At 44.3% G+C, this 13,877-nt stretch overlaps 1 protein-coding gene across 1 annotated transcript in view; it reads left to right on the top strand.

Annotated features, from left to right (window-relative positions):
• Positions 1-13,877, top strand: part of LOC127586236 (SPARC-related modular calcium-binding protein 1-like) — a 52,948-nt gene that overhangs the window by 13,881 nt on the left and 25,190 nt on the right. Inside the window, 1 exon segment of the mRNA XM_052044038.1 lies at positions 12,441-12,612. Within this exon segment, the coding sequence (XP_051899998.1) occupies positions 12,441-12,612 (172 nt within the window).

The following is a 13,877-nucleotide window of genomic DNA, read 5'->3' as shown; positions in this document are numbered from 1 at the left end:
TGCACCCTCCCCTACTCCTGGTACTTGTGTCGGTGAGGGCTGAGCAGGGACAGAATCCGCCACTGTTTCATGTTGCGATTGTAATTGTGAGAGACATTGATTTGAAATGGAAATCTTCCTTTGGGGTGACAGTTTCTCCCAGTGTTGAATGGGACCAGTAATATTTGTAAATTATTCCATACCTCCCAGATGCCATCTGTGAGCTTCTGACCACAGTAACCTCAATATTTCTTGATATATCACTTTGTTTTTGTTCCTGTACTTCCTCTTGCTCATCTTCTGCTAGTGTTGATGCAAGATTCCACGGGTAACTCCTGGGAAACGGTCAATATTTGTAGGGAGTCCCTGGGACTGTCTATTTGTTGGAGGTTTCTGGAAGTGTGTCAATATTTGTACGAGACCCTGAGTGGAACAGGTTTGACCAAGTGGCTTGCTGGGCCATTTCAGTTAAATATCAACCACTTAGGTGTGAGACTGGAGTATGTAGGCCAGATTGCATAAGATCATAAAGTTTCCATCCAGAGTCTGAATCGGATTTGTTATCACTGATTTGCATGATGTGAAATTTGTTTTGTGGCAGCAGTACAGTGCAGACAATTATTATAAATTACAAGAATAGTGCATTTTAAAAAAAATAACTAGGTAGTATTCATGAGTTCACAGACCATTCAGAAATCTGGGGGGAGGGGGGGGAAGAAGCTGTTCCTCAATCATTGAGTGTGGGTCTTCAGGCTCCTGTGCCTCCTCCCTGATGGTAATAGTGAGAAGGGGGGATGTCCTGGGTGGTGAGGGTCCTTAGTGACAGATGCCGCCTTCTTGAGGCGCCGCCTCTTGATGTCCTCGATGGTGGGGAGGGTTGTGCCCGTGATGGAGCTGGCTGAGTCTACAACCCTCTGCAGCTGCTTGTGATCCTGTGAATTGCAGCCTCCATACCAGGTGGTGATGCAACCAGTCAGAATCCATTTTGAATGTTGATAAATCGGTTGGATAGTTATGAAAATCTAAGTTTCACAATCAATTTTGCTGACTTCAGGCTCTTGTTGTGAGGAATGTGGTACTGGTATTTAATCTTGCAACAGGAGACCATTTGGCCCAACAAGTCCATGCTGGCTTTCGGAGCTATTTTCCCATTCTTCCACTTATCTCCCTGTAACATTCTCACCTGCCCATCAATGACACCTGGTTCTTCCAGCAGCCACATTCATCAGCAGTAATTTACGCTGGCAATTACCCTACCGGTCAGCACATTTCTGGGATGTGGGAGGAAACTGCTGCGCTTGGGGGGGCAGAACTTGCACAGTGATAGGTGCATGTGCAAATTCCACACGGGATCTGAAACTGGACTGCTGGAGCAGCACTACCTGCAGTAACGCAGCGCTGCATAACTTGCTCTGAATGCCTTGTGCAGCTAAGTCTTCCAAAGTGGTGAAGCAAAAGGTTGAGTCTCTCCTTCTGTTTTAACAAACTCTTCAGTTGCCTGCCTTCAGGTCTCAATGGACTAGAATTCTGGTTGCACTGACTTCCTCTGAACAGGTTTACAGTGGGTTACCCCAGAGATTTAAGTACAAAGGACTTGGCTGAATCTCCAGAAATGTACTGCACGCTGTTGGGGTACCACGTTTCAGGTGGAACGTTTAACCTGAGATGCTGACTGCACCCTCAGGTGGAGGTAAAAGATCCCATAAGCCAAGATCTTGGAGAAGAGCAAAGGAGTTATTTCTGGCTGATGGAAATAAATGATTATATTGCTGTTTGAGGGAGCTTGCTGTGTGCAAATTGGCTGCTGTTTCGTACAACAGACACTGTTCAAAATAGCTGTGGGATGTCCTGGACATGACTGGCAAAGCCAGTGTTCAGTGCCCATCCCTCCCACCCTGGAAGGTGGGGGTGATCCACTTGAAACTCTGCAGTCCTTCTGGTGAAGCTACTCCCACAGTCCTGTTGTGGAGGGAGCTCCAGGATTTGGACCAAGTGACGATGTAGGGCTGGAGATACATTTCTGAATCAGGATGGTATGTAAAGTGGAGGGGGAACTTGCAGTTGGTGTTCCCATGCTGCTCTTGTCCTCAGTGGTAGAGGACATGGGTTTGGGAGGTTCTATCAGAGTAGTCCAGGTGGATACGTGCAGTGCAGTCATGAAAGGTGGTGTAGGAATCTGTCCACGTTTCATTTTTTTTTCTTGTCCAACTTCAAAAATCTTTCTTGTGTTATGACCTGTGATATTTTTGTTCAGTTGTTGCATTTTACCACTGACATTGAGTAATATGTACATCTTTGACCAACAAAACGACATCTCCCTCAACGAGTGAATGGGTAAATGCATCCTGAGGAAAATGAAGACCAGAGCAGTCTGTAGTGAGTTAGCTGATCCCAGCTCTACACTGCATCAGAGGCAGATAGTCAGGATCGATGATGGTGTATGTCCATAGTTGGGTGGGAGAGAAGATGGAGACTGACAAAGAGAGACAGTACAGAGGTATAGACTTAGTCACACAGTGATAGGGAGAAAGAGCAAAGGTAAGAACAGGACACCAGGGATTAACTCAGGGGAAAGAAAAGCATTTAATAAAAGGCTACGTCCTAAATGAAAGCAAGCGGCAGTTTGATAGAGCTGAGTGAGAGACACTTCAGCAGAAAAAACACGTCTAATTGCCATTTGTATATTTGTGGAATAGTTTGGCAGCTGCAGTCGGACGGTTTTGTGGTTTTGCGGCTTGTGGTGGCTTGGGAACCCAGTTGGCAGTGAAGAGATTCCCGAGCAGACTCCCGGCCCCCAGCCGGCCAGTCTCCCAGGGGAAGCTCTGGAACGTGGCTGCCATCAAGATACACAAGAGGCAGTTTTACTAATTGAACATTAAACAAAACAAATTGAGAGAAATTAACCTCGTACCCCATTTTTTAAAAAAAATATTTTCAGCTTTAAGTTTTCCTTGGGGCTTTTTTTCCTATGTGTGAGATTTTCCAATTGACCATTGAATTAACTCTTTGAGTGCCAGAGCAATGTATTGAGCAACTGGAACTTCAGCCAGCTATAAACTACCCTGGATGTGAGCGAACTCGGCTGTTCACATGTGGGAGGCATCATGGGTGTGCTCATTCAAAGCTTGGTCAGGCAGAAGGGTTTTAAGAAGCGTCCTAAACGAGAGAGAAGGGTCGAGAGTTTTAGGGAGGGAATTCCAGTACTTGGAGTCAAGGAGGTTGAAGGTGCAGCTGCCAACGATATGGTGAAGGACGAACACGCCCAAGTAGATAAGAAAAATCAAGTGGACGTAGTAACGCTGGTTGGTAAATTCATTTGGTAACACATTGGCCCAATTCATTACCAAAGGCAGATGCAAATACTGATCTCTTTCCTCATCAGTCAGCCATGGTTCTTTTGGTGGTGGTGGTTGCTGTTGTTCAACCCGTTCTCTCAGACCACCACCCCCCCCCCCCCAAACAAACAACAGCACCTCAGATCCCAGCAGCAACACGAGTCCAAGGCAATGCTCCAACAGAGTACTAGTGGAGTGTCCTGTCATCCAAGATGCTGCCTTTCAAATGAAATGTTAAACTGAGGCTTTTCCTGTTCCTTTGCTGAATATTAACAGAGCCCATGGCTACTGTGTTATAGAAAAGCATAAGAATTCATCCTTAGCCCATATCTTTAGCCATTAGTTTTCTAACAAACAGTATCACCAAAAAAAAATCAGATCATTTCATCAGTGTTACATTGCTGCTTCTGGGAGCTTGCTGTGTGAGGTGGCCACTGCATTTCTCGCCTTATTTTTCCATTGGCTGTAAAGAAATTTTGGAACATCTAGAAGTCATAAAGTGCTGCATCATGCATGTCTCTGCCCCTTGAGTTTCAGTTTTTGTCCTTGTCTGGTCATCGGTCTCTCTTCCTTTTGGGTTACCACTGTTCTCTGCTGTTCCATATAGCGGCAACATCCACCCTCCTCGCCACACCTTCTGAATGGCAGGATAATTGCTGCCAAACTTGTTATTAAGACTGAAATCACACTCATTTTTGCCCACATCTGGCACAGATAATCCTGATAATAAATCTGATGTTGATCTCATTAATTTCAATGCTGCTGGGCATCGATTGGAAATCTGAACTAAAATTCTCTCCTTCAGAGTCTGGAGGACAGAAGCCAATTGTGGCTTTCACTGTTGCCTAGCCAGGAGCCCACTGCTACTCTAAAATGTTCTTCTCCAACTCTGTCTCCCTCTTGCTCCTGTTTCCCTTGCAAGAGACAGGCACTTAATGTCTTCTGAAATTACTCAGTACATCATATGACATGTGCGTGTGCAGTCTCACATTGCTGGCAAGGTCCTATATGTGAAATGCCAATCAACTCTTAGATGGATATAGTGCAGCCAACAGCAGGCGTCTGGTTTTCAGACCCACCAACGACACTTGGCAAAGGAAGAGAACTTTAGAAATAACAACTTTGGGGATCCACATATTCATCCCTGGCTAATAAGAACTTTAAAAAGCACAAAAGTAACACTGGTTCATTCTTCCCCACTTCTCATTGTTGTGATTCCTTGTAACTATGTACTTTCCTAAGAGTTAAAACTGATTTGGAGGTGGAATAAAAATCCTTGGCTAATTTGTGGGGAAAATTGTTTTTTAAAAAAAAAATCCATCTCCATTCCATAGGGCAAGGGAGACCAGTCCAGGATATCAGTTATCCCAATATTAGTGCTAGAAAATTGTTGTTGCTTGTAAAAAGCTATCTGCATCTTGGAGCAAAGCAGGAATTCTGCCAACTGCTGCACACACCAATAATTCTCAAGGCCACTTGTCCTCATTCAGGGTTTCGACCTGAAACGTCAACAATTCCTTTCCTCCCACAGATGCTGCTCGATCCACTGAGTTCCTCCAGCAGGTTGTTTCTCATTCTGCCCTTGCATGACCTGTAAAAGTGACTCCTAAGTGGTTTTGTTAACACAGCTGATCTGTGTCAAAACGATCTAATACTTTTCATAGTCTCTAGTTATCTGAAGACGAGAGCAAGATGGAAATAAAATGCTGCATTGAGTGCAATGTGTATAGATGGTAACGTTTTCCCCTTTCTCTGCATGTTAAAGCTTGTCTATTTCCCAGTTATGAAGGACTTGAAGTGTTTACTCAGTACCTCTGCACAGCTGTTGCCTGGTATACTGAGCATGTATTGTCTTTGCGTCTGATTTCCAGTATACGCAGCATTTTTCATTTGATTCATTGCATGTAGATGCTCACTTGTGGAGAGATGGCAACACTTCTGAGTGGAGAAGGTTACGGGGCGATAGATGCTTAACATTAGGAGGGGTTTAAATAAAATGAAACGGTTTCCATTGGCAGAAGGGGCAGTACCCACAGGAGAAATTCTTTTACAGAATAAAGTGAGCTGGAATGTCCTGCTTGAAAGGGCATTGGGGGCAATTTTAATCACTGCTTTCAACCTAAAATTGGATTAATATTGGGGAGATTTTCATGGGACTGAGGAATGGATAGGGGGAATAGACAGAAGGGGCATCATGGGGTGAATGAGTTCTTTCCAGGCCTGTTACATTCGTGGCTTTAGAAAGAGTTTTTAAAAAAAAATCACTTCTTTGTATTTATTCAATGCAATATTTATTAAAGTGGGTTTTCTGCAGGCTGATGGACCATTTGCATTAAGGAAAGTAATCTTAAATTAGTTTGTTTGTTGGCATTGCACAGGTGGCAGCAAAGCCCAACGTGGTGTGGCGATGACTAACTGTTCTGTGGCTCATTGTTTATTTGCTCCTGGCATTGTGCCAGGAGTTGCATTTGATCTCTTGCAAGATTGGAGAGCGCCAGCCAGTAGGATAAAATTTCTAGCTAGCTCCCGGCCTCTGCTGTCGCCGGTGAGGTCAGACAGCCCTGGAGATCACCCCTGTGCCAAGTGTGTAGATGCAGTGACATTGTAAAGACCTAAGAAATGCTTCATAGGAACAACAACGATCAGAACTCCTGTTCAGCCCAGCTGGTCTTTGGGCAGGTAACCTTTCTTCCACTGTGTTTAATGCACCACTTCATTGCTGTATATGGCTGGTTATAAGCTGGGATCTTTCTTGCTGATGTACATTGCTAAGTGTAATGGAGACTAGAAGCTCAGAGGCAACAGCTTGGCCCAAAATCCATTTTCATTTTGAATCTTAGAAATAAGGCCGCTATCTTCCTCTTCCTTTGTTTTTAGAATCTCTTGGTGTCCTGCTTGGCTTGGTATCTATATGGCCTTCTGGTCAATTCTATTCTAAATTCCACTCCAAGCTATGGTACATTTCTCGATGTCACCAAAAACAGCTTGCCCGACCTGTTGCAGTGGCCTAAGCTGTTCCATGTCAGTCAGCAGCTCTGTCTAACTCTCACTGTGTGATATCGAGTATAGGCATGCTTTGTATTCCATCTTTTGCATTCCATAGTGTTTTTCAGCCATTTAAGTACTTTGTAGCTATAACATAGCAAACACAGCAGAAATTTTATGCAGTGAAGGTCCCACAGTTGTGTGATAATGATCAGATAATCTGCTCCAGTGATACTTGTAAGCAGTAACAACTGGTCGGAACACTCCTCCACTTTTTACAACTGTAGCAATGAGAATGTTACCCATTGAAACCTAGACCATGTGGGAGAGTATTGCATCAGGGTCCAATGCAGATCTCTTGAAGTCAGTTCTGCAACTCTGCCAGTTCCTGGTGTCAAGTTGGCAGCATCTTGTTCTGATCAGTGTGCTGGGTGGGTGTTAACCATCTGAGCATTATTTCTTTTGTCTGACTGAAAGTAAGTCCTAATGTGGTGAACCTTGCTGGCTGTCGCTGGCATTTCTGAAGGGAACTACAGGCATTTGACCTTGAGTAAGTCACAGTGATGCAGCTTGTGGAGCTGCTGCCTCACAGCTTCAGTGACCTGAGTTTGATCCTGACCTCTGGCATTGTTTGTTTGTGTGGAGTTTGCACGTTCTCCCAGTGTCTGTGTGGGGGTTTCCGCTGGGTGCTCATGTCCACTCCCACATCCCAATGATGTACAAGTTGGTAGGCTAATGACTGTAAATTTCCCCAGTGTGTGGGTAAGTGGTAGAATCTGTGGGGGAGATAATGGAATGTGGGGAGAATAAAATGGGCTTGGTGTAACGGGTGCTTGATGGTCGGTTGTAGACAGTGGTCTGAAGAGCCTGCTTTTGTGCTGTATGACTCTGTCACAGACTCTGCATGTTCATGTTAAATCTGGGACTTGCTGATGGTGGACCAGGTTAGGTTGGTCCTTCCTCCAGCTTGGGCAAGTGGAACTGTGGAGGCAACTCCAGGCAATGGACTCAGTCCAGCCTGTTATAATGGGAATGCTTTGCAGTGTTAACTAACTTTGTAGTTGCATAGATATTCATGGAGCTCTTTAGTAGTCCCACTAATTCCTTGAACACAAAATGCAGCTGAAGTTTCCGAAGGTGGCCTAACTACTGACAAAGCACATCCCACATCACACATGATTCAACCTACAATGTGATTTGCATCTGGATCAGGAAATGATCGTGAAATTTGCTGATGGTCATTCAAACCCAGCTGGCTTAGATGGAAGACAATTATCCACCTCTAGCTTTCTGGTGATAACAGTCCCCCACTAGCTGATGAAGAGCCAATCCTGTTCCAGCAGTCGTCATCCATCATCCATTACCTTCATCATCCAGCATTCTACGGCTTGTGTTCTGGTTCCCATCCAACCTTGGTCTAGATTTGCATCAATGCCTCCACTTCAAATTACTTCTTTGCCTGTAAACTAGTTGCAGACTTCCTGAGATAGTGAAAGTCTTCTGAGCAATGATTCAAATTAAAATTCTCATCCTGGTACTCTGTTCTGTGCATGGCTTTGTCCCTATCCATCTCTGTATCTCCAATGTACACCAGTTCTGGCCTCCTGTCCAATTCCTTTTTTTCATATTTTAGTGAGTCTCTTAACTGCCTGGGCCTTGGAACTCTGGAACTATCTCTCTCATGATCTCCCCTTCTCTCTCATACTCGCATGTGTGCTCTCTCTACCCCTTTTCGAAAGCTACATCTTTAACCAAGCTTTTTGTCAATTTTTTTCCTCTCGGTAAACTTTGTCATCTTGGGATGTTTTGCCATGTTGATGCACATTGTTGTTAATTCAGTGACCCTAGGAACTGTGAGCTGCCTACATTCCAAGAACCAAGTTAGAGGATAGCTGTTCAGTGAGTTCTGGGTAAATGTGACTTAATTTTCAGAAGTGTAACGGTCAACTTTCAATGTCCCCTGTTTAGGGGGATGGTGGTGTCTCTGCATGTATAGCTAACAGTTTTGGGAACTTGTTGTTCTATCTTCTGACAACAGTTGCACCCACGCATGGGAAGAGATCCTTAAAATAAAAATCCATGGAAATAAGGTCAAGTAAGTCAATAACTGCAGATAAAAATATGCAGTAGAGTTTTCAAGACACTGCCTGTGGTAATTGGAATGTGTTGCTCCCTTCCTTGCAGACTCCAGAGTCTGTGAGTCTTTCTATGAAAAACCATGAACTGCAGCAACATGCCATAGTTCGACAATGATTCTCTGTTCCTAATGTTCACTGTTACTAAAAATACAGTGTGCAATATTATTTACCGTTTGCTTGTTTCCAAGCTAGTAAACACTGTGAAGGAGCTCTTCCAACCCTCTCCTCACTCTTGCTCTCTAATCCTGTCTTTGTCTTTCTAAGTTCCCTCTTTCTTTTTCTGGCCTCTTTCTCCTTCCTACATTGTAAAACTTCTTATTTTTTTTCTGCTTCTCCTCTTTCTCCATCTCATTTTCTCCTCTCCTGCTGTGATGAGTTGAGTACAGTGAAACATTTTGAGCAGAAAACAAACTGCTGGAGGGACTCCATAGGTTCAGAAGCATCTCAACCCACTGAGGTCCTCCAGCAGTTTGTTTTGCTTCAGATTCCAGCATCTGCAGTCTCCTGTCTCCAAGGCCAGTTTTGATCTTTCTTTCGTCACCTCCCCATGCACGACAGAGGCGAATGCAGAAATTCACCCAAAAACTGCTGCCCAGAACTTGGATCAACATTTTTAAGTGTCCAAGTAGATTGAGTTAACCTGAAATAATATTACCCCCACAATCACTTCATATTTCTCACCACCTTGTGATGTAGAAGGTCATTTGGCCCTTCAAGTCTATGCTGGCGGTCAGTGATTCGATCAGTCCTGTTGCTCTACTTATTTCTCTTGCCTGCCCATAAGCAACCTCTTCTACCATCTACCTACAAGGGGTTAATTTACAGTAGCCAATTAACCTACCAACCTGGATGTCTTTGGGATGTGGGAGGAAATGGAGCACCTGGGGAAATCCAAGCAGTCGTAGAAAATGTGCAAACCCTCCACGGACGGTACTGGAGGACAGCAATGGAACGGGTTGCTGGAGCTGTGAAGTGGCAGCACTACCTACTGCTCCCCTCAATTGGGTCCAGACAGGTGCTACTCTGGGTGAATGGCACTCACTGGGGAAAATGGGCTAGACAGCTCTGGACTTAGACCATGTTTGTGTCCAAAGTTTTCCTGGTGGCAGAGGAGCATGTAATGTCACTACTTGCGTAATGCTTATTTCTGACCTAACCAATGTAAAGTGGAGTAGAGTTTCACTAAGATCTCAGTAAAATGAGCAGGAAAACCACTGAGGTTGGCAGAGAGCTGTGAATGAAAGGGTCCCCATTCTGATACCAACCTATTTCATGCAGCATCTGCCAACTTCATTTTGCAATGTGCAAGGTATTTGACAAGGTGCTCAAGGTGGCTGTCCCATACTGATGGCAGCCTCTTTATGCACGAGGAAGGTGTGTACACTACAATCTGTTCTTGATCATTGTGCATCTTGTAGTGGAATGGGGTTGCTCCATTAATATTGGGCAGAAGATCTGAAAGCACTTACCACCAGACTAGAGGACAGCTTCAATCCCACTGTTATAAGACTACTGAATGGTCCCCTAACATAAGATAGACTCTTGATCTCTCATTCTACCTCATTATGGCCTTGCACCTTATTGTCTGCCTGCACTGCACTTTCTCTAATTATAACACTTTTCTGTGCTTTTATTGCTTTTCCCTTGTGCTACCTCAATAATCTGTATGGATGGCATGCAAAACAGTTTTTCACTACCTCGGTACGTGACAATAATAAACCAATTTACCAATTACTCAGGGACTCCATCAAAGCCAACCATCAGTTAAGGGTTCCCATAATCTCAAAGATTGCCTCTTCCCCTTCCTGTCTCTCTCTCTCTCTCATGACCATGACCATGACCATGACCATGACCTTTTATACAGCTGTATCTGTGCCTTGAAGAGGGTTCCTTCCCAGTGGTCAATGAGGCAATAACATGGCGCCTGGGAGCTTTTTGCATGTCTTCTGTTGAGAACCATGCAAGCCCCATTTTAGCACATCATTCAGTGCATAAACCATCCTGCTTAAAATGGTCTTTACAGCAATTTTTAAAAAAAAAACTTCTCAGGGCAGCAGCGCCAAACACAACACTGAATTAGAGCACATCATAGAAGGGCCGTGGAGTTTCTAGACAAACCTGCCCAATGCTGAGCATTGCCATTGATAAACAGAACCTGAGAATACAATGCAGTCTGCACTGGAGGTGGATGCTGGATAGTCTGCCTTGGAGAGGAGTGGACTCCACCCATGTTTAATTGCCTATCCATCCCCAGCACATGACTAAACCCTTTGAAGTGCTGGTGTTTGATCTTCCTGGCTGCCTTTTTATTTTTTCAACAGAATGTACTAGCAATTACACGCACACCTAAACTACTACTCCTGTTAAATTGCACAATTACTGTTAATTGTTCCCATTCATGGGTGTCATCCATTCAGTATTTGTGTCTGGGATTTTGGAAAAAGAATACAAGTGCAACTTTTTTCCCCAAAGAATTATTTTCCAAAACCACTTCCTCCTGATGACCACCTACTTTCGGGCATCACCTGCAGAGTCTAAGCCATCCTCCATCTGAGGGTCGTAGAGACACAGCATGGAAACATGCCCACTGACTCCATGCCGACCACCAAACACCTGTTTACACTAATCTGACATTAATCCCTTTTTTATTTTGCCCACATTCTCACCAGCTCTCCTTCTCAAACCCTTCCCATCTCTGGCAACTCCTCATACAGCCATGGAGCCCACTGAGTTCGTGCTGATCATCAAACACCCAATCATTCTAATCCCATTTTATTCTCTTTGTATTCCCATCAACTCCCTCCAGATTATACAACTCTCCTATATATGAGGTCCTACCTACTCCCACATCTTTGGGATGTGGGAGAAAACCAGAGCACCTGGGGGAAACCCACATGGTCACTGGGAGAACGTGCAAACTCCACACAGCCAGCATCTGAGGTCAGGATTGAACCCGGGTCTCTGGTTCTGTCAGGCAGTAGCTCCACCATCTGTGCCAGAGACCAGTGTTCAATCCTGACCTCTGCTGCTATCTGTGTGGAGTTTGCATGTTCTCCCTGTGGGTTTCCCCCAGGTCCTCCAGTTTACCCCCACATCTCAAAGATGTGTGGATTGGTGGGTTAATTGGCTGCTGTAAATTGTCCCCAGTGTGTGGGTGAGGGTCAGAATTTGGGCAGGGGGTTGAGGAGTTGATGGAATGTGGAGACAATTAAGATGAGATTTCTTTATTAGTCACATTTACATTGAAACACACAGTGAAATGCACCTTTTGAATAGAGTGTACTGGGGGCAGCCGGCAAGTGTTGCCACGCTTCCGGCACCAACAAAGCATGTCCATAACTTCCTAACCCGTATGTCTTTGGAATGTGGGAGGAAACCGGAGCACCCGGAGGAAACCCACGCAGACACTGGGAGAACGTACAAACTCCTTACAGATGGTGGCCAGAATTGAACCTGGGTCACTTGCACTGTAATACCATTATGCTAACCGCTACACTATTGGAGTAAATGGGTGATTAATGGTCAGCATGGAATTGGTGGGCCAAAGGGCCTGTTTCCACTGACTCCAAGTACTTCATGCAACAAAGGTTGAAAACCTGGAGCTGTTCCCAAAGAATCTGTTTGTACAATCATCAACTGAAAATGTTAAAACTAGCATTTCTAGACTTTTGTTTAGCAAGGGTATTTAAAAAAAGGGTATTTAAAGCTACTGAACAAAGGTAGGTAAATTGAGTTGTAGATCGTCCAAGATGTAATCAAATGATGGAAAAGCATTGATCTGAATGAATGCTGCCTCTTCCTGGATTTATTAGCCAGGATTTGGGGAAATGCCACCATAAGGTTGGAAGGGGGTATTCTAGAATTTTGCCAATGTGCTGGACAGATTGGATCCCTTAGAATTTAAGAGTGGCTGGGGGTCATGTAGCCAATCATTCGGGGGAACAATGGAATTGTTCCATGCAGTAAGTTCAGATGTCGTTAACTGGAACTGTTGCTGCTTCAGTTTCTTATAGCTGAGAGTGACCGTGGGGGCCTCTGCAACATTGACTGCTCCAGAGCCCAACAGAAACCAGTCTGTGGGAGCGACAGGAAACTCTACAAATCCCACTGTGCCTTCCAACGTGCAAAATGCAGGGACCCGACCCTCGAAACGATGTCACGGAGTCGATGCAGCGGTAAGTGTGGCCTGACTCCCATTCATCAATTGATTACTTCTAACGTTTAATTTGTGTTTTGTGAATGTTGTGTATCTAATGCTATGTGCCTGTGATGCTACTGCAAGTAAGATTTTCATTATTGTACCTGTGCACACATGTACTTGCACATATGACAATAAACAATTTGACTCGTCCCTCCAAGGCCATATCGTATCCAATCTCTAATGTCCTCCAACCCTAAACTCCAAGAAGTCGTCTTTTCTACTCTTCTGTTAATGTAATCCCTGACTTTAATTGTCGACCACCACCAGCCATGTCTTCAGCTGCCAAGGCCCACCTTAAATCTCTCCACCTTTTCCAGATGCAGGTTTTAAATCTAAAACATCGACAATTCCTTTCCTTCCACAGATCCTGCTCGACCTGCTGAGTTCCCCCAGCAGGTTGTTTGTTGCTCTGGATTCCAGCATCTGCAATCTCTTGTGTCTCCCCACTTTCTCCCTTGCTCTGCAGCTTGCCATTTGCCATTTGTCTTAATATTTTTCCCAGGCACCAACATCAAATTCTGTCTGACTATAGTCATTTGAAACTTCTTGTGATGTTTGTTCCTTTAGGGTTGCTAAATAAGTTGTTGCATGTCAAAAATCAAATGCATAATAACTCCAGACTTCCTTTTGTCAACAAGACTCTGATATTTTGTCCAAGAACTTGAGTAAATCTGAGGGCAGCATTCTCCTTGGTTCTCATAAATCAATGCTCTTGTTGTATTAGTTTGTATCATAACAAAACTTTAAAACATGCAGTTATCTTTTCTTTCAAGTAACCTTTTGAGCTAACAATTGATACTTTGGGTTTCTGGGCTGTTCCAAAACCCTGTTACGTGTCTGCTATCACTTTTTAATTAATGAATGGAAATGAGAGTTGGTTCTGGGGAGGGGTCAGTCAGAGGATTGGATGGGGTGAATTGGGCAAATGATTGGGGTCTTGAGGACATGAGTGGCAAGGTGGAGTGGTTGAGATGGTGGGTAGGGTTGAACTATGAAAATTTCCTACCTGGAAAATGATTGGCTTGAAAAATCCTGGCAGTGGACCAGGCAAGGTTGGGCCCCTTGACTAACCTGAAGCAGGCATCAAGAACCGGAGTCTGCTTTGGGTAATGCAGTCCACATGGGTTCTGTTCATCTACAAGAATCCTTTATTCATAAGGAGGACCAGGAAGAAACTTATGAAGTGCAATGGTCACTCGCTACATATCTGAGTTTTGGGGAAAATTCAATTGCCATGTA

Source organism: Pristis pectinata, chromosome 35 (assembly GCF_009764475.1).
Source record: "Pristis pectinata isolate sPriPec2 chromosome 35, sPriPec2.1.pri, whole genome shotgun sequence".
In the NCBI taxonomy this organism is placed as follows: Eukaryota; Metazoa; Chordata; class Chondrichthyes; order Rhinopristiformes; family Pristidae; genus Pristis; species Pristis pectinata.
Note: the sequence above shows the minus strand (reverse complement) of the source record. Positions and strands in the feature narration are given on the sequence as shown.